This window comes from Ornithorhynchus anatinus, chromosome 6, assembly GCF_004115215.2.
Source record: "Ornithorhynchus anatinus isolate Pmale09 chromosome 6, mOrnAna1.pri.v4, whole genome shotgun sequence".
Classification (NCBI taxonomy): domain Eukaryota; kingdom Metazoa; phylum Chordata; class Mammalia; order Monotremata; family Ornithorhynchidae; genus Ornithorhynchus; species Ornithorhynchus anatinus.
In genome coordinates this window covers 20,921,578-20,943,532 of record NC_041733.1, presented here as the reverse complement: position 1 = coordinate 20,943,532, position 21,955 = coordinate 20,921,578, and the positions used below count along the sequence as shown (strand labels likewise).

The 21,955-nt window shown below is 41.3% G+C and overlaps 1 protein-coding gene across 4 annotated transcripts in view; it reads right to left on the bottom strand.

Moving 5' to 3' along the window:
* Positions 1-21,955, bottom strand: part of WNK3 (WNK lysine deficient protein kinase 3) — an 89,347-nt gene that overhangs the window by 51,637 nt on the left and 15,755 nt on the right. For all 4 annotated transcript variants that reach the window (XM_029066984.2, XM_029066986.2, XM_029066987.2 and 1 more), the window contains exons 3-8: positions 7,099-7,271; positions 4,753-4,973; positions 4,143-4,300; positions 3,126-3,214; positions 1,412-1,631; positions 278-572 (exon numbers count right to left, since the gene is read on the bottom strand). In XM_029066984.2, the coding sequence (XP_028922817.1) occupies positions 278-572; positions 1,412-1,631; positions 3,126-3,214; positions 4,143-4,300; positions 4,753-4,973; positions 7,099-7,271 (1,156 nt within the window). The remainder of the gene's footprint in view (positions 1-277; positions 573-1,411; positions 1,632-3,125; positions 3,215-4,142; positions 4,301-4,752; positions 4,974-7,098; positions 7,272-21,955) is intronic.

Below are 21,955 nucleotides of genomic sequence, written 5' to 3'. Positions count from 1 at the left end.
CCCTAAAGGTCACTTGTTACTATATTACTATGAATAAGTTTCTGGTAATTTCCATGAGACTGAGTATTAATATCCCATTTATAAAGATGTCAGAGCAGGAAAGTTTATTATTTATTCCAGTTCTTCAATTTAACGTTTTTTTCCATTTCAAAGGAGACCAATGCTTTTGATGATTTCATTTCCAAATAAATAGCTGTTTGCAGGCTGGACGCGGCACAGAAGCTTAAATAGTACACTTAAACTTTTTTTTTATCTGAAGAGATGATATTTCATTTACCTGTGACAGAGGAACAGTGCTGCAGTGGCTGCTGTTTCTGTTGCAGAAGCTGCTGTCGTACATGCTGATCAACTTCAGTCTCTTCGCACTCAGTAACCCCATGCTGGGAGGGGGCAGGAAGGGACGTATTTGGTTGTTGGACAGTACCCACAACTTTACACTGAGAATCTCGCCGCTCTTCCACCAAATACCCTGCTTGCTTCCTCTCCCTTGTCTTCTTTATCAGGGCAACTCGATCCCTGATGGACTTGGCAACTCCTTTGGAATCACTTTCATGGAAAAATCCAGACTTTACCTGGCGGGGCACAAAAGCAAAAAAGGAGTTGATCTCAAATTTAAGACATTTTGTCTAAAAGAATTAAAAATCATTAAGCGCGTTCAACATTAATCCCTCTTACACAGAAGGAAATATACAAAAGGCTTTTCTGTAGAGCAAAATGAACAGTTTAAGGAAATTTAGCTAAATCTATTAATCCTACCTCCACTCAAATTATCAGGTGAAATCCTAGATTAAAACTGTTTGGCAATTAGCACTTCTGACAGGAATCAAAATAACCTTTACTTTTGGTAATTCTAAATTCTAAATTGACTTTTCACTTAAAGAGATTCCAGTCTGGTGGAACATATGTACACATATACCCATGTCAGAAAAAATAACCTAGAGTTGACTTATGAAAGAGAACAGATTTTTAAAGGTATGCCCTTTTCTACAGTTTGGTCCTTCAGGAAAGTCCCTCAATTCCCTGCGGTAATGAAAGAGAGCATGCAAAATAATAGTTAATAAAAATAGGGGAAGCAGCTTGAGCCCCAGCTAGGCACAAGATGAGACCAGTGGTGGAAAAAACAATTCAAACTGAAGTGAACATGGAGAAAGTTGTAGTTTTGAGCTAATTGAGGTTGAAACATAGGACAGTGTCAGCAAGAAGGTAGGCTCAAGTCTAGTGAATGCTTAAAAACGTGCCGTGGAAAACATTCACACCAAAAATCAAAGGTTTACTTTATTCTGCTGAATCTATTTGTATTGAAAAGGGTGACGTTTTCAGTTTTTATTCTCAAACTAGCAACTACTAAAACTTCATTTTTAATCTGCTACCTAGAATTAACTCCATAATGAAAGAATAGGAATTAGCTTACCATTTCATATGCTACTTCTTCAGGAACGTCAGTTTCTAAATTAAAACTAAATTCAATTGCTTCATTGTCTTTGTGCTTGCCTTTGAGCTTTTTGGGGTCTTCCACCCAGAGTCTCAAAGCTAAGGAAGAATTCACACAGTCATCTTCCTCTGCTAATTCCACTCTCAGTCCTGTATCTTCAGCAAAAAACGCGTGATTTAATAGATCTTTGATGGATAACCTAATAAATATAAGAGGTGATAGGTTACAATGCCTCCAAACATGGAAACCATCAGTAAGAGTCATAATTATCTACTTCGATTAATGTTTATCATAGAGTAACAAATCCTTGTTTTTATTAGAACTGTGAATCCCCTTAGCTCAAATGAAAGAAATTCTGTTGGAACACACAAGCGACTCACCCTGACCTTATTAAAATAAATTCAGCTCCTTCAACATAAATTTAAAGGTACTTATAAGAAGATTGTGAGAAACAGTAAAGGTAGTGACACAAAGAATACGCATAATAATACTAGCAATAGTTAAATTAGATTGGTTTCCCAAATCATAAATTAAGACTATTAGGAACTGGAACCTAGGCAACAAATTCTTGACAAACTAATCACTCGTGTAAGAGAACGAGATCTATTCAGCTCTTCCAAAGGAGAGGGAGAATACAATTTTGGTATTTATGAGAGTCACAAACTCTAAAAAGTAGGTAAGAGCAAACTTGTTCAGGGTCACTTATATTAAGACTCAAATGGAAACAATTTGGAGGCTATAACAGGTTCTAGGTCTATTTATTTCATCTGCTTAGTAGCTTTCCCAGGGTTCAAAATACAGAAGCACTTCATGATCAATCATATTTACTGAGCACTGACTGTGCACAGCACTTTACTAAGTGCTCAGGAGAGTACAGTTAACTTCTCGGCGCCTCACTTACCTCATCTGTAAAATGGGGATTAAGACTGTGAGCCTCACGTGGGACAACCTGATTACCCTGCATCTACCCCAGCGCTCAGAACAGTGCTCGGCACATAGTAAGCGCTTAACAAATACCAAAATTATTATTATTATAACCAAGTTGGTTAGATATGTTCCTTGCCCACAAGGAGCTTATAGTCTAGAAGAGCTGGATTCTCAAATGTTTTTAAACACAATACAAGCTAGCCATCAAAATTGGAGCTAATGATGGAAATGTTTCTATCAATCAACCATTCTTAGGGGAAAAAAAAATTCCAAAGAGTGGTTGGCATTATCAAAAGGCTGTCATGCAAGTGATAATAGCTCACACACCTTGGGTTTGGAAAATGTAGATTCAATTATTTCCTTGAGAAATAAATTTACTTAAGGGAAGCAAGGCAAAGAACAATTTTAATAAAAATACAGAATGGGAATTAAACTAATAATGCTCACTGCTCTCGAATGAATCCTCCCTACGAAAGGTATTTCTGGTACGATGTTTTTATGCACTGCCTTTAAAAAAAATATTATCTCCTAGAGAGACAGTCAAAAAGTTCTAACTGCTGTGTCACATTCAAAAATTTCCTAATTTCAATAAGAAACTGAACACACAAGACAAGGTCTGAGATTACATATAACATTCTATACAAATACATTTTTTCTTACCAAAATCTCATGGTCCTTCACAGTACAAAAAGGATTGCTAAATGCAAATTAGGGGCTATTGAATCTTTTATCCCAAGTTTATTAGACAAGGAACATTTGCAGTTACCTTTCAGATTTATTTTGACGAATACATCCTTCAATGATTTCTTTAACTTCAGGATCAGTCACTTTATTGAAACTTGCTGGTTTAATTCCCTGGGTGGAAAATAGAGGAGTTGGTTTTGCTCAGTAAATTAACCAAAAATCCAGATCAATGGGAGACCACTTTAATATGAAAAATAGGTAAAAGCAAAACAGAAATTCTTGAAAAATAAGCAGATTCCTACTCCTAAGAATCCTTCAGAATGTTCTACATTTACACATCCCTCAGGGTAGTTACAAGCACCCATTTAGTGAATATTTGGCATAGCTATCAACTTTTTTAGAATATCTACACAATTATCACCAAACTAGATTTCAATTTACAAAGAATAAAAGACAAAACTATAATATGAACTTCATGAGGGTCATGGACTTTGTCAGGTCTGTCTCTTCACTACCCTAGCACAGTATCTGGTATCAAGTAAATGCTTCACAAATATCATGAATAATTAACAAAATTAAAAGTTGAGTAAAATCATTCTTATATAAGAATCCTAACCTTAGACCTTTGCTTTCATTCTCTAATCCTACTGCTTTGAGGACTTGCATTTTTTCCCTCTAACAGACATTTTGTTTTCTGTAGAGTAAAACGTAAGTAAACTATAGAACCTGAGTTCTAATTCTGACTCCACCACTTGGGCAAATCACTTGCCTCGGTTACTTTGTTTGTAAAATAGGGATTAAGATTGTGAGCCCCATGTGGGACATGGACTGTGTCTGATCTGATTAGAGAAGCAGCGTGGCTTAGCAGCAGGAGCCCGGAGTTGGGAGTCAGAGGTCGTGGGTTCTAATCCCGGCTCCACCACTTGTCAGCTGTGTGACTCTGGACACTTCTCAACTCCCAGTCCTGGGCTCTCTCCACCATGCTGCTTCTCCTTAGAAGAAATGGTCAGGCTCTGTGTAGTTTAAGGAGCAACTAAATAAAGATTACTTTTCACTAATATACAGCTTACAATAATGAAAAAATAGAATTTATTCTTACACTAGTTACTTTGCGGTAGATTTGAGCAGCATTCTGGCACTCAGAGTAAGGGTATTCAGAAGTAGCCATTTCTAGCATGCACATTCCAAAAGCATAAACATCTACAGACTCATCATAATGTTCTTCATACATTTCAGGAGCCATAAATTCTGGGGTTCCTGCAAAGATATCCAATAAGACCATTTAGAAAAAAAAAAGAACGAGCAATTTTTCCTTCACACTTTGCTCTAGTTATACTTTTGCTAAAGGCAAATTCACCTACTTTAGAATTGCTTCCTAGTTAATTCTTGCTTTATGAAAGCACAGAATTCTCTTAAATGTTTCTGATATTACAAGTGACAGAATTATGATTTTTAGTGCCCAAGATTTTGATTGCTAAAAGCTATTTCAATTGCCTTTCCCTATCAATGCATTTGTGAAGTTAAATGGTGAATTCTTTTCTCACTAAATAGTCCTTTTAAAATGCATAAATGTGTTAGAGAGAGACTACATTAGGAATCCAACAGGAAAAACTGCAACCAGTTACGGCTTTTTAAAAACCAATTAAGCACATTACCACTATTTCCAAAAGCCCTTTCCCCAGTGACAGAGATTATTAAAACTTAATCACCAATAACACTCTTAGCAAATGATGTGCGCATTAAGGTGGCTAGTCCAAGGTCTCCAATCTTCACAGATCCAGTGGGCCCAGTAATGAAAATGTTGTCACACTTCAAGTCCCGATGAATAATGGGTGGTGTTCTTGTGTGCAAAAACTGTAGTCCTTTTAAAATCTGTCTGCACCAGCTCCTTAGAACCTTTGGTTTCATGACTTTAAATCGCTTTAAGTACCTATACAGAGAAGCAAAATCGCCATGATTTGAACAACATACACCGAAGAGCTCTGAAAATATATTACATGACAAACTGGCTAGTTATCCATGAACTACAATGTATATCACAGTTTATATCTTTTAACTTTCATTGCCTGATGGGTCACTTTCACCCATATTTTTGTAGATGCTCTTCCACTCCTAGTTGGACTATTCCCAACATTTTCTACTGGCAAAGCGAGCCATTTTTCCACCAATTACAATGGCATTTTCCGGAATAGTAATTCATGCTTTTAAAGCAGGAAAACTTTATCTCCCAATCTAATGCTTACCATATTTATCAGACCAAAAACTGCACCAGTTTTTTTTAGATAAAATTAACCACTGATCTTCATTATCTTCTCTCTCCTCAATGCTCAGAAAGTTTCTCTTCAAAAATTTTAAATGCTCACTTTGAAAGTCCTCACGAGAAAGGGGAGAAGAGAAAATGAACTGTGATATAAGGAAAAGGAAGGGAAGAGAAAGCTATGGGTCAGGATGAGGATATCTGGAGAAGAAAGGACATTACAAGAATGAAAAGAGGAAATAAACGGAAGGATAACTTTTTTTTCCAGATACAAAGCAATTATGACCCCCAGGCAGATCAGCAACAATTTTTGAAAGCTTGCCCCCACCGCCCCACTTCTAATACTGTGGGTTTATAGGAATCAGAAAAAATGAAGTGAGAGAAAGAAAAAGGAGAGAAAATAGGTAAAGCTAATGGTTGGAGGACAAATGGATATACAAGAACACATCTGAAGGCCAGGGATGAGATTAGATGAGTTTTGTTGCAGGTTGACCAAGTGGGAGAGACTAGGACAAGTTCTTATCTTTTTTTGCTCTTTCTTGCAAGGTTAAAGCTGCTGTTAAACTTAAGTCCCTGGTACCTTACCCCTGGTCCTGGACAAAAATTCCTTGGGTTCCATCAATTCAAAATATCCTCCTCTTTTTGCCCCCCTGGACAGATGTACATCTACATATGGATATTTATCAAGCAAAGGGAAAAATTTGTAGGCTTTCCTGTGTAGATGCTATTGCTGGTAACTCTGTTAGCAACCTTTCCTTATATGAGAGGAGAGAAGGAAGAAGAAGGAAGCAAGGGTCCCTAAGATGAAGGGAATGAATTTACTGGTAATATCAGACCATAGGGAGCCGGACAATTTATTAGATTTTCCTACTATGTTATCTGCTTAAATACACATTTTGAAAACAATTTTAACACTTTCTAATCCCACTCTATTTCCAATTCTGTCTTAAATATCATTGTACTAAAGTATTTAAATACCATACTTACAAACTCCCACAGCATTTTTGTACATAGTACATACCCTATTACTTAAGCACTAAGACAAGAAAATACCACTTTTTACCTCATCTTCGTATCTGTAATTTAGTGTCTATCACCACTAGAATGTAAATTACTTAAGAGAATGGATATTTAAGTCTACTGAATACTTCCAAATATTTAGTATAGTGCTCTGTATACAACAGGCATTCAATAAATGCTATTGGGTAATTAACATTTGTATTCAAAACTCTCATTTGATTCATGATGCAAAGGTGGAAGCGGGATTTTATTTATTTTGATGATGTTGTCTTGCTTTTGTTTTGTTCTGTTTTGCTTTGCTGTCTGTCCCCCCCGGTTTAGACCGTGAGCCCGTCATTGGGCAGGGATTGTCTCTATCTGTTGCCGAATTGTACACTCCAAGCGCTTAGTATGGTGCTCTGCACATAGTAAGCGCTCAGTAAATACTGTTGAATGAATATTAAATTTCTACTTTCAAATCCTTTTGGAGATCTAATAAACGCTATACAGTAAAGACTCCTTTCAGAAGCATATAATAAAGCAGCTTCAGTTTAAAAATGACATCCACCTGACATGTGTTATAATAAGTCTAATACAATCCTGCTTATTCCAAATTGTCAACCATCAAAGAAACTTCATGACCATTGTATTTTCTAGTCAGCTTGAAATCTGACCACACAACACAAACTTCCACAAAATACTATGTAACAGGACTCTCTCATGGTCCCAAAATAAACCTGCAAAAAATAAAAAATATTTCACCTAAAGAACTTGATACATCCAAATTCAATAAACTTACGTCTTCAGTGTGCCTGATGTCATCAGCTCGGTTACTAAAACAATGCATTTTTTCCCTTTCACTGTGGATTCCCAGGAGTCATAAAAACGGACAATATTGGGATGCTGGAGACCCTTTAACATCTCTGCTTCTTCTTTAAACCTCTGCTGCTCGGCTTTAGTTAGTTTCCTGTCCTGAAATGGGGAAAAGAAAGAAGAGAATTTCACGCCTACTTCCTCAAGAACATTCGAAGGAGTGATTTTTCTGCCAACTCTTTTACTCAGAGACTATATATGCAGTAATCCAAATCTTCTGCGTCAACACTATAACCTGGAAGTAACCCAGGTTATCAGTCATCTTAAATTCAGCAAGATGGTGGCTGTTTCATTGTTAGACTATCTTCCAAAAGAACAAAACACATTCACAAATTCCTTTATTTTCCTTCTGCTGGGCAAAAGTTTCATTGGCAAACCATCACTTCCAATACTTCTGGTGGTTTAATGGCCAGTAGGCCACAAAAAGTAGTATGGCCTAATGGAAAGAGCATGAGCCTGGGAGTAAGTGGACCTGGGTTCTAATCCTGGCTCTGCCACTTGTCTGCTGTGTGACCTTGGGTAAGTCACTTTATGTTTCTATGCCTTAGTTCCTTCATCTGCAAAATGGGGATTCAATACCTGTTCTCCTTTCCTATTTAGATCGTGAGTCCTATGGGGGACCTGACTATCTTATATCTAGTGCTTAGCATAAAGTCTTAAATACCTCAATTATTAGTACGATCAGCCTGATAAACATCTAGCCTGGGTCAAGATGTCATTTTTAAGTTTTTCCTTTCAGATGCTATTTCTTTGCACAACAAAATGATGGATACAGTTCTGATTGCTATCAGTGATACTGACTGACCACCTACGGAGTGCACAGGACTGAATGCTTGGAAGAGTACACCAGAAGCAAAATGAACGTTCCCTCCCTCGAAGGGCTTACAATGTAACAGGGGAGATGGAGAAGACAGAGCATTGACAAATAATGGGAGCAAGAGGAAGAACAAGGAAATAACAGGTAATATCACAAATATGCCAGGATGAAATTTATGAATAAATAATTGACAATAAAACTGACTACACATCTATAGTCATTTCTACTATAACACAGTAGTTGGGTTCCTGAGAAACGTGCTTTGGAAAAATTAAGTGAGTGACCTTTGACACCACCTAAACTGATTGCGTTAAAGGTGCTATACTATGACGGCCACTGCTATTAAAATGCTTCAAGTTGTGGGAAGAATGTTTCCTAATTTTCTATCGTGTTGAATCTAAATTGTGTAACAAAAACCCATCTTGTAGCATAATCGACATAGATAACTTCTGAGGAAGGATATCACTGGGTTGTTACAAACTGGGAGTGGTTAGGAATTAATCAAGGAAGACTTCCTGGGGTGGTGGGATTTGCAAAGGGTACTGAAGATGGGGATGATTGTGACCTGGTGGATTTGAAGGGGCAGGGAATTACAAGCAGGGGAAACAGCTAAAGCAAGGAAGCAGAAGAATCGAGACCAGGGTATGGTTTAAAAAAGCAGGTGAAAAGCCCAATATATAAAATGAGGAGAGCTAGTGGAGAACCTTGTGACCACTGGTAAGAAGCTTTTACTTCATGTGGTTAGAAATGGGAATTTACATACAGTTCCTATTACTAATAGGAGTTTTAGGCTAAGATGGAGTATAAATTCATTTTAAGATGTTAAATATTTCTCTTTGTCGACTCTAAGGTACAGAAGCCTGCAGTTTCCCGTGATAGCCAACGTGGTGAGAATTGCCAATAGGAATAATGCAAACATTTTCTAAGGTCAAGACAATTATGTTCTGCTGAAAGAAGATGAGCAGCAACACTGGTTGTGTCTAGAATCAACAGAGTACAAAAAGGAGCAAACTGGGAACAAGGAGAATGGCAATATTTTTCTATCCAAACTACAATGACTAACAAGCTGTAGTTAGCTGCTTCTATAATTAAGATGGGAAAAAACCACCCACTCATGACATCATGAGCTGACCTGCTTTGAAAAACAATAAACAAATTTTAGTATCTCCTGATCAATCCAGTAGGAAAAATATGCACAATTCAATTCACTTATCCTGGGGCAAATCACATACTAAACAAGACAAGTATAGTCAGCCTTTAGAGAAAGATAGTAGTCCAATAACCTGACCTCAGTGTTTCAAAAAGAGTGAGGAACACTGGACAAAGTAGTTGAAAACATGTTAGGATACTTTGAACCACTTTTGACTCCTTGCTGATTATAGTTTTCCTTCCATTTCTGTGGATGTGAAATAAAAGTATCATAAATGTAACACCAAAATCTAGAGGGAGATGCTTAGAAAAATGGTCTCGAAGGAGAGAGCTCCTTTTGGCTAGGAAACATGTCTAACATGTTAGTAATACTACTAGTTACTAACTACTTACAATGCACTCTCCCAGGCACTAAGCACAATGCTCTGCACACAGTAAGTGCTCAATAAATATGATACTCCTGGAGTGGGAGTATTATACACACAGCAAAAACAACCAACAGCCCTAGGAAGTCAGCAAACCTGCATGACTAGATGGGAGGTGTGGGTAGAAAGGGTAAAAATACTCTCAATAATCTCAGAAACCTCTTTGTTTGGAGAGGTAGACTCTCATGATGGTAGGGGTGTGCTTTCCTTTCCACTGCAGAGTTGGGCTGGGAACCAAACCAGTAGGTTGGTTCCCCTTCACATTTCAGATCAGGAAGGCTATTTGGAAAGGGTGATAGAGATTTTGCAAAGTGACCCACCCCTATGTGGAAATCCATTTGTTTCTCCACATCTTAGGTCCCAAAAGACATTTCCAAAAGGATTTGCCAGCAATTTGGTTTTTGTTAGATCAGGTTAGGAAGAGGAAGAATTCCTCTGCCCCGCTCCATATGGCCCTAAGGAAGTGAAGCTTGGGATGATCAATCTTGAAACTTGAGGCTTCTGGAGAAGATCTTTTTAAAAAAAAAAAAAAAATTCACTTACTGCAATAGTTACAACCTATCACATTATCAGCCACCATTTTCATGAGGTACACTATGAAACCCCTCTTAGGGTCGCACCTGGAGAGTTTCCAGTACCCTACCAGTCTCCACTACGGGAAGGGGAGTCAAGCAGAGGCCTAACCATTCCATTCCTAGCTTGGGCAGTGGAAGGCAATCTGCTACAAGTCAAAACTCACCCATACTGGGCAGCAGCGGCATGGGATAGAGTCAAGGGAGGAGACTAGTTGACTGCGCGGAAGGTGGCAATGCTAAACCATTTCCGTATTTTTACGAAGACGACTCTACACTACCAGAACGATTGCAAATGGAGAGCAGGGCGTTCTGGGAGAGATGTGGGTTGCTATGGGTCAGAAACGACTCGATGGCATAAGACAAGCACTATAAAAGTAATGGGGAGTCCACCCTAAGGACACATTTTACACGATGTGTTGTTAATGACTCCAATAGTGATGTACCCAAGAGGAAGTCAATGAGAAATAGAGCAAATGAGCAAGGAAGTATGATGCTTATGATGACTATAAAACAGAAATCAAATTATATCAATGAAAATTATGGCTCATAGATCCGATCCCTGGGTCCCATTTTGTCACGTTAACAATGGGAGAGGAAAAAAACAACAACAATGAATTCCCAGCATATGGAACTACTGCAATTTCGCCAAAGACTATAAAGTTAGGAGAGTAGCCTGGTGGAAAAACACAGGTGTGAAAGCCAGGAGACCATGGTAGGGGTCCTAATTCACTCACTGGCTGCTATATGACCTTGGACAAGTCACAACCTCTCCATATCTCAGTTTTCTGAGGCATTGAGACTGTGAGCGAGTATGGCACAGGGACTGTGATCCACCTGATATTCGTATATCTACCCCAAGACGTAACACATAGTAAATGAGAAGCAGCGTGGCTCAGTGGAAAGAGCCCGGGCTTGGGAGTCAGAGGTCATGGGTTCGAATCCCTACTCTGCCACTTGTCAGCTGTGTGACTGTAGGCAAGTCACTTAACTTCTCTGTGCCTCAGTTCCCTCATCTGTAAAATGGGGATGAAGACTATGAGCCTCACGTGGGACAACCTGATTACCCTGTATCTACCTCAACGCTTAGAACAGTGCTCTGCACATAGTAAGCGCTTAACAAATACCAACATTATTATTATTATCAAATGCATAATAAAAATGTGCAACCGAATTTACACAGCATAATAAAACCTATACCCTGAGGCAGGGCTGGTGACATTTTCTCTCTGATTTTGGACAACAGAAGTCTGAAGAAAACACTGGACTCTTCACTCCCAAGGCCCCAAGGACAATTCAACCATCTCTCCTAGTCCCTGGACTTTTCACTCTCAATGACCCAAGGACAATTCAGCCGTCTCCAATAGGCATCATTGGATTAAGCTAAAACTGCTGTCATTTACCTCACTGACCCCATGACCCTTCAATGCCCCAACTCCTGTCAGCCCATTTCAATCCTCCCCTCCCACCACACCTCCTCCACCGCCTCTGCCAGCCAACTCCTTCCCTCCCTTTCCACCACCCCCACCCCATCCCTGTAATCCTGTCCCAGCGCCACCCTTCATACCTCTCCCCCCTGCACGGGTCTCCACGCTTCATCCCCCTCCCCCTGCATGGGCCCCAGTCAGCTGATTCCCATCCAAACCCTCCCCACCTTTCGTGTGTCCCACCTCTCACTCCTCCCATTTCAACTTCAGCCAACTCTGGAACCCCCGCCCCATCATGAGAAGCTTCCCTTCATCTGCGACCTGGTCCTGACTCAGTCACTCCTCCTCTTCGCCATCCCTGAAACCTGGTTCTCCCCAGATGACAGTCTCCCCTGCTGTTCTCTCCAGAGGCTGTCTCATCTTCTCCCACTCTGCAAGACTCACTGGGAAAGGAGGATGGTATTGGCTTCCTTCTCATGAACCAGTGCCACTTTCCCACCATTCCTCCTTCCCCATCCCTTTTCCCCTCCTTCCACTGAAGCCCATATCATCCGCGTCTACCACCACCTCCAGATTCTAGTAACTGTCATTTACGCCCGCAGGTCCCACCTCCAACTACTTTAACCATTTTGATTCCTCTCTCACATTCCTCCTCTCTTTCACCATGCCCACGTTGAGCCACATGGATGTTCCAGATGACCTTTCTGCTGACCGCCTTTTTTTCACTCCTCAACTCTGCTGACCTCCTGCTCTACCCCACCTTGCCCATTCACCAACTTGGACACAACACTTGATGTCATCTCTAACCACTGCACAATCTCTACCTTCACCAACTCTGAAATCTCTGTATCTGATCACGACCTCCTCACTTGCCTCCTCTCCCACACAAATCTGTACTATTCCCCTCCAGAGACTTCCAATCCTTTAACCCCATCCAATTTTCTCAACTCATCATGCTGCACTTAGCCTCCATACCCAAACTACCTTTCCTTGATGACCAATTAGACTCTCTAAACACCATCTTCTCTACTGAACTCAACTCATTCGGTCCCCTATCCCTTCATCGATCTTGTACCACTAACCTATAGTCCTGGATCACCTGCACAGTCCGCCTCCTTCGCTCTTGCGCTCGAGCCACAGAGAGCTGCTGAGGGAAATCTAAGTATCAGGCTGACTTCATTCACTTCAGTTTATCCTTTAACTTGACATCCTTTAACATGCTTTAACTCTGCCCTCTCCGCTGCCTGGCAAAATTATTTCTCTACCCTTATTAACTGTGGTATTTGTTAAGTGCTTAGTACATTGCTCTGCACAGAGTAAGGGCTCAATAAATACGACTGAATGAATGCTAGTCACTGTACTAAGCACTGAGATGGATACAAGCAAATTGTGTCGACACAGCCTATCCCCTGTGGGGCTCACAGTCTCGATCCCCACTTTACAGATGAGGTAACTGAGGCCCAGAGAAGTGAAGTGACTTGCCCAAGGTCACACAGCAGACTTGACACCCATGCCCATCACCCTTACCAGTTGTTCCAGACATTTAACTCCTTCCTCAAGTCCCCTTCTCCCTGTATCCCCCATCCCTTGCCCCCAGTGACCTGGCCACCTACTTTAATAAGAAAATTGTCTATCAGGAGTGTTCTAAAATCGCCCCTAACCTTCTTCAGTCCCTCCTCCTCCCGACCCTCTCAAGTCTCCCATCCTTCCCAGCAGTATCTCTAGAGGAGATCTCCTGCCTCCTCTCAAAAGCCACCCCTTCCACCTCTGCATCTGACCCCATTCCTTCGCACCTTATCACAACTGTTGTCCCCACCCTTCTTCGCTCTAACACAGCCATAGTCAACCCCTTGCTCTCCAAAGGCTTCTTCCTCACTGCTTTCAAACATGCTCAGGTCTCCCCTATCCTAAAAAAAACCACCCACCTCCCTTGACCCCACAGCTCCCTCCTATTACCCCACCTCCCTCCTACCATTTCTCCCCAAACTCCTGGAACGAGTTGTCTAAACCCACTGCCTCAAATTCCTCTCCTCCAATTTTCTCCTTGACCCCCTCCAATCTGGCTTCCATTCCCTTCACTCCACAGAAACCACCCTCTCAAAAGTCACCAATGATCTCCTCCTCCTAATCCTCTTTGACCTCTCAGCTGCCTTGGAGACTGTCAACCACCCCCTTCTCCTGGAAACATTATCCAAACTTGGCTTCACTGACTCTATCCTCTCCTGGTTCTCCTCTTATCTCTCTGGCCATTCACTCTCAAGTTTCCCTTGCAGACTCCTCTTCTGCCTCCCACCCCCTAACTGTGGGGTTTCTTCAAGGTTCAGTTCTATTCTCCCCTTCTGTTCTCCATCCATACTCACTCCCTTGAAAAACTCATTCACTCCTATGGCTTCAACTACCATGTCTGTGCAGAGGATAGCCAAACCTACAACTCCAGCCCTTATCTCTTGCCTTCTCTGCAGTCTCACATTTCCTCTTGCCTTCAAGATATCTCTACTTGGATGTTCTCCCATCACCTCAAGCTTAACATGTCCAAAACAGAACTCCTTATCTCTCCACCCAATCTCTGTCCTCCCCCTGAATTTCCCATCCCTGTAGATGGCTCCTGTCTCACAAATCCATAACCTTGACGTTATCCTCGATTCCTCTCTCTCATTCAACCCACATATTCAATCCATCACTAAATCCTGTCGGTCCCACCTTCACAGCATCGCTAAAATCTGCCCTATCCTCTCCATCCGAATTACCACCATGTTAATATCATCACTTATCCTATCCCGCCTGGATTACTGCATCAGCCTCCTTGCTGACCTCCCAGCCTCCTGTCCCTCCCCACTCTAGCCCCTACTTCACTCTGCTGCTTGGATCATTTTTCTACAGAAATGTTCAGGCCATGTTTCCCCACTCCTCAAGAACCTCCTGGGGTTGCCTATCCACCTCCACATCTAACAAAAACTCCTTAGCATTGGCTTTAAAACAATCACCTTTTCCCCTCCTACTCTCCTAGTACGACCCAGCCTGCACCCAGCCTGCACGCTTTGCCCCTCTAATGCTAACCTTCTCACTGTGCCTTGATCTCGATTATCTCACCGCCCACCCCTACCCCACATCCTGTCTCTGGTCTGGAACGCCCTCCCTCCCTCAAATCCGACAATTATTCTCTTGCCTTCAAGTCCTTATTCAAGGCACATCTCCTCCAGGAGGGCTTTCTTAAGCCCTCCCCACCCCCTTTCCTCTTCTCCCACTTCCTTTTGCATCGCCCTGCCGGGCTCTCTTTGTTCTTCCCCCCTCCCGGCTCCACTGCACTTATGTACATATCTGTAATTTATTTATTTATATTACTTTGTCTCTTCCCCTTAACCCAGACTGTAAGCTTGTTGTGGGTAGAGAATGTGTCTGTTTATTGTTACACTGTACTCTCCCAAGCGCTCAGTACAATGCTCTGCACACAGTAAGCACTCAATACAACTGAATGAAATAGTTAAAATACCCTCCTCTCTCTGCCTTTCAAAGAAAAGTAAATCCAAGTGCAGATTTGGGGATTTAGTACATAATAGTTACCTAATGAGTTCTAACCAGCCCATGATAGTAAAAGCTTGTATTTTTATGAATGTAGTAGCTCATAAAAGACCAAATTATGTGGAATGCTTCAAGGGTACACAAAACCTTTCCTGGGACAAACAATAAAATCAGCAGGGCTATCCTGCACTTATTTGCTCAAGATAGCAGGCATTCAGTTCCAGCAGTAAATTGATACTTTATCAGCTGTCTTCGGTAACACAAACAATGAAATGCAGAAAAATCAGGCCAGTTATTCTGTAATACAAGGACTATGAGTTTCATCCAGGTTTGGGCATAAGTTTCCAAGAATAATCAAAAGATCATAAAAAACTTCTTCAGAAGAATAATAAATGGCAATGATTGCTAAATATTGGCTTAAATTATGAAGTATCCCCATTTGAATATTTTTTAAAGTGCAAAATTTTTAGAGTCCTCGCAATAGAAAAATTTAAGCTGGCGGATTTCTTCTCTACACTTAATTTACTTAAATCTTCACTTAATTTTTGAGAAGTTGAGCTTCTCAAAAGAATACCTCAGTACAAGAAGCCGTTTGGTAGGATCTTTATATTTTTTTCCTCCTTGAAGATTTCAGAAAAAGCTACGCTTTAAATGGGTTTATAGTTTTACCTACTCTAGGAGTCCTCTGTTTCCCACGTAAACCTGTGAGAACAATTGATCTGAAGTAAAAAACTAGTGCAACTGCCAATGCTTTCCGCAGTGATAATGACATTTAAGCATTTACTATGGGCCGAGTACTGTACTAAGAGCTGGGCTACATGGGATACGACCACATCAGACACAGTCCCTGTCCTAGAGGGACTCACAGTCTAAGAGAGCAAAAGGGAACAATTCCTTCAATGAAGCCCACACCCTCAGCAGGCAGTGAAACATTAGTAATTGGGTGCTTACTTTGTATATAATACTCAAGTAAATGACAAGAACCCTTTCTGCCAAGATATGACAAAGGAGAGAGATGCGCAGATAAAAATGATCAAATGTACAACAGTTGGAGTAATGTAATTTTAAAAAATCCTCCTACCACTGACTCTGCCCCATATACTGCAAACTATGCTGAAGCAGGGCTCCCTATCAGAATCTCAACCCTACCCTCCACTTCTGCCTGTGGTGGCTGGAGTTTGAAATCTTAACCCAATCTTTCACTGCTGGGCCTCTTCTGGCTAGGCTTGCTGGAATTCTGGGTTCTACTGGTAGCCCAGCAAGAAGTAGATTAGCAGGATCAGGAATGGGCAAAAGTGCAAAATCTAATCACTATTAGTGCCATCTCCATCATGGTGGTTTCCACCTGGGTGCTCTTCCCAGGGACAAAGATACCAGGATAGAACCACAGTTAACAAGCGCTTTTTATTATCAAATTCCACAATAATAGGCTTCTTGAGAAAATGTATTTTCTCTCATATCAGAGGTAAAGCATAATCAGAGCCAGCTATCTATAACACTAAGTGTTGTTCTTTTCATTTCTGTAAAAATCCACTTTGTAATAATGAAAATATACAGGAACCTGGTTTATTGAAAACCAAACAATTCTGGAACATTCTTGCTCAAGGTCTGCTAATAGCAGTGTCACAGATATGCCATTTTTTGTGTGCCAGTCGCTCAGCCATAACTTGAACAGATTGTTATTTGTCTCTATACTGGGAAGTTGTAAGATAATTAGCAGTAGAACACTTAACAGGTACAAAAAACTACGACCATCCTAAATGATAATTAGGTTCCCATCTTTCAAGATTTCCTGCCTGAATCCAGAATCAGGGTCTTTAACTCCAGACCTGGGTCTTTAACTCCATCACCTTCCACTTGCTCCTATTCTTCTCTCTTCCCTGCCATCTTCAACCACTCACTTAGAGGGGATGGAAATGGAGTCATCAGAGTTCAAACTCAACTCTCTCCAGCCCTAAAACAGTTTTTTCGGCATCCCACTGCACCCTCCAGCTTTCACTCCATCTCCCTCTCTTCATTCCCGTCCAAAAGTAATAATAATGATTGGTATTTGCTAAGTGCTTACTAGGTGCCAACCACCGCTCTAAGCGCTGGGGTAGATACAAAGTAATGACGCTGTCCCACGTGGGGCTCACAGACTTGATCCCCATTTTACAGATGAGGTAACAGGCACAGAAGTTGAGTGACGTGCCTGACATCACACAGCTGACAAGTGGATTAGAACTCATGACCTTTGACGCCCAAGCCCGTGCTCTTTCCACTAAGCCACACTGCTTCTCAGAAGTACTCAGACTGGTTCTGCATCATCTATGCACTTGGATCTGTGACCTTTGGACATCTGATAGTAACCCCACCCCCACAGCAGTTATGTACATATCTTTAAACCATATGTTATAAATTACTCAAATTAGTATCTATCTCCCCCTCTAGACTATATGTTCCCTGCCCAAAATGAGCGTGTCTGCTAATCCTGTTGTACTGTACTCTCCCCAAGTGCTTAGTACAGTGCTCTGCACACAGTAAGCACTCAGTAAAGGCAACTAATAAACCAGCTGCCTTCACTTTCACTCCTCCAGCTACCACAATTCCAGGATCCGTCCCTTCCTCTCCATTTGAACAGCCACCATGTTGTCTAAACACTTATCACCATAGCTATTGTTATCAGCCTCCTCACTGATCTCCTGACTACAGATTCTTATTTTTTCCAGCCCAACTTCACTTTGCCGCCCAGATCATTTTTCTAAAAGATCATTCTTACTCATCTCCCCTCTCCTCAGAAGTCTCCAGTGGCAACCCATTCCTCTTCTCCCAAGCTAACCTTCTAATTGTGCCTCATTCGAAGGCTCCTCTCCACAACCCTCTGACCTCATGACCATCCACTTGCTTAAAACGCTCTCTCCTTTTAAATCTACCAGACCATAACTCTACCAATTCAAGGTGCTCCTTGAATCCCACCTCCTCTCCCCCAGAATGCTTTCCTAGGTTAATTCTCTCCTCTCTAGGCCAAACCCTCCTAGCTACCACCTAAGCCAAAATGAACTCATAATATATAGATCGCATATTGTACATTTAAGCAGTTATTCATTCACATACCCATCTTTCCATTCTTTTTCCTCGTACTGGTAATTTATTTTGTTTCTCTTCCCCCAGAGGGAAACAGCCACAGGTATCAATGTTAACTGGTGCTATGGCATTGGTGGAAGGTTTCTGACCAACGAACCACTTAGGGCATCTTACATGGCGGAGAGACCTGTATTCTTTCCATGAGGCCACGAGACTACAATATCCAGTTGAGGCTTCCAAAATTTATGTAGCTGTCAAGGGGGCTAGAAGAAAACGATAAGAGTCCAAAGACTGCCTGAAGGACTCATCACCTTAGGAGATCTAATTAATTTGTTAGAGTCATGGTGAGCAAACACAGTTCACGGACCATAGTTGGCCTGAATTTTTAGTCTAGGCTTTGCACTCCACTGTGGGAGTGGTCGGTGGGTTAGGGAGGAATGCAATCCAAGATCCTGTGTTCCAACACTAAACTGCACAGACGCTACAAGGCCTTGGACCCACCTCAGCACCACTGGAGGGTGAAGCCAAAGTCCCCTGACAGAAATGACCCTCAGGGCCAAAACACCTGCCCAATCCATCTGATTCCCTAGGAAATTCAGTAACTGGATGAAAAGCTCACCCTGGATTTATACATTTGAGACCTGGAACAGGCACATTATTGGTGTAGTTCTCCCACGTACAAAATGAGGGATGAAAATATAGCCCACAAACTATATCTGCTCCCTAATTTAGTCCAGTCTCTGGATGGATTCAGGTTGCGAATACAAGCATAATATTCAGCCACTTTTGCAAGAGGTCTTGTCTGCTCTGGATTCCAATAGTACAATCACCAGGTACTGTTGATCTCTGGGACTGCTAAATGCATCCATAGCTGGCTCAAGGCAAACAGAAGCCAGAGAAGACAGAAGGGGCTTCACTTCCATAGTTTAGCAAGCCACTTGCCCCACTATCACCTAGCCAGGGGAGTGGATTTTGCTTTCAGCACCACTCAGATCTCCAAAATCTGTATGTGTCCCGTTGACTAAAATTATTGCTCAGCCCTGCTGTAAAGGCTGTAGGTAAATTTCTCTCTCAGAGCTTTGGTCTATGGACCATTTCAGCCCTCATTCCATTTGGCAGAATGACCCCACAGCATTGACACAGTAGAACTAATTCATCCATTGGCTAAAGAGCCATTACAAAATAAGTAAACAGCTAGAAAACTAGGCCTTTTGAGGAAAGGTTTAAGGACCTAGGAATATAGAAACTAGAAATTCCATACTCTTAACTTTCACCTGGTTAGAAAATAAAAGCCAAAGTATATTTTTTCTGTGCACTTGGGATTCAAAGTAAGAGTTATTAATACTTAGGTATGTGTACTTTTCCTCAGAGTGAACTACTTGCACTTTTTCTGGCCATATCAAGCCAATTGATTTCTGACCATTTTTCCAACTTGGCACAGCCATTTTGGTTGCTGCCTTTCCTTTAAACTTTGAAGAAGTGAAACCAAAATATCTACACAGATGGATTATACCAGAAGAAGACCGTATATAAATATAAAACCCGAGTCTATCCTTCTATAAACAAGACTCAAAAATTCCATTGGAAAGGTACAGCTGAAATCGTGTCTTCAGATATCCGATACGTTCCTCTATTGTTTGAAAACCCAATATTTTCATGGAGAGAAGTCTCCATCTTTCCTCAATCACTTATGTTGTGGGTTTCAAATAATGCTTTATAACGAAGCATGGAATAATCAAATGATCTCAAGGAACTTTAAACCAAATCTTTTCTCATTTACTTACGCAATTACCAACCCCTCTCAACCCAATCAGTGGAAGGAAACCAGAGCAAGCTTTTATGGTTAACTCTTGAAGGATTAGCAAAGAGGCCTCTTTAAATAGCATATGACTGACGTTTCGACATCACAAACCAAAATAAACAATCTTCCAGGATGCACTTAGATTGGCAGCCTTCATTCACAGTAATTTCCCAAGTTTAAACAAAGAGCAGGGGGCCAAGGTCTTGCCGCGAGTATTTAAATATCAAAAATAGAAACCACAAAAATGAATAACAGTAATGATGAAAAGCAGGTGGTGTATATGACCAAGCTTTAAATCTAATATGCATCCTCCACATTATGGTTTAAAAGGCTTTTTTTTTTAATTCCCAGTGGCCAGATATCACTTGAGAAGTAGTAAAAACTATTAATCTTTCATGGCCATTTATAGTGCTACTACCTAGACATTCTTTACAAATTGATGCAGGGCTTTAGGGAATTATTACATGTGGATGAAATATTCAGGAGAGAAAAACAGTCTCCGAAGAATAAGCTATAAATATCTTCAGGAGTCCAAATATACTAAAATGAAATTTAAAAAAACTTGGTTGATGGGGGAGGGGTGAGCAGAGGTAAGAGTAAGTGGGAGATGAGGGCACCACTAATAGAAACTGCCAACAGGGTAATTGGTCAGTAATGTGTGATAAGTGATTCCTTTGCTCTTGTACTGAATATGCGGTGTGTCTCTGGCACAACTCCAAAAAGTAGGCTAACCTCTGCCCCTACATTTATCCCTCAGGGCTATTTGCTCTTTCATTTGCACAGCAATCCTACTATAACTCCTTCATTAACTCCCTCACTCAAAGCCTCTGCCCACTCCTGCTGAATGCTAACTCCCTTCTGAAGTGATCAGTGCCCCCACCTCCCTCGATGCCCGATGCCTTCACCATTTGGTTGACTTCACAGAAGTCATTAGATGCAAATGTCTCCCAGGGCCACCTCTGCCTCCTCAGTGTTAGAGTTCTCCTCTTTCCCAGTCATCCCCCAGTAGGCGTGAGGGCTGGGTGAGTGGTTTCTTTCATCCCCGAAGCCCCATCTATCTACTCACCTTGCCCTGCTGACTCCTCGATGCCACCAAGAAGTCCCAAAGTTTTGAACTGACCCCCAGGTGGCTCCCTCAGGCTGCCCTGGGGGGGGCTGGGGGCAAGGCTGGTGGGTCAGGGCATGCAGATGGGAGTGAGAAGAGAGAAAGTGAAGGCTTACTCAGGGAAGGCCTCGGAGATGTGCCTTCGATCACGCTGGAACAGCCCATGTCCCACGTGGGGCTCACAGTATTACTCCCCATTTTACAAATGAGGTAACTGAGGCACAGAGCAGACATGGGGAAGAGTCGGGATTAGGATCCAAGTCATCTGACACCCAAGGTCATGCTTATTACACTAGGCCACACTGCTTCCCCTACAGCTTTGCAAAATGTAAAGTGATCTCTATATTTCTGTATCTATTGTGGTGTTTGTGGTTTCCCCTGTCTCCCTCATTAAATTAAGTTCCTTGTAGGCAAGGACCATGCTATTCTTTATAGTTGGTCATAGTCCTCCTCGCAAAGTACACATGCAAAAAAAAAATACAATCAGTGATCTTAAATTATGCTTTTTTTTCAGAATTCAGCTTGAATTGGTGATTTGTTTTGTAAATTAAAATGGACTTCCTGTAATCAACTTCGCTGAGGTATTCTTTTAGAACTAGTTCCTTCTCTGACCCTTTCTGAAATGTCACCACTGCTGAATGGCAGCTTCCTGTTCTGCTGCTGAAATCCGGATGAACTTCTTTTCAGTTGTAATACATTTTTTGCACATCAGCAATGTCCCATTGCAACATGCTCAAAAAAAAAAGTCAGTGTCACTCACCACAACTTTACGGCAGATAATTTAGAATTATTTTTCCTCACTTCTCAGACTGAGGAAACACTTCAAAAAAGCAAAAAATCTGACTGACTAACCAGCATAAGAGCTGGATGTGGCTCTGGATCATTCATTACCACTGGAAATAGTA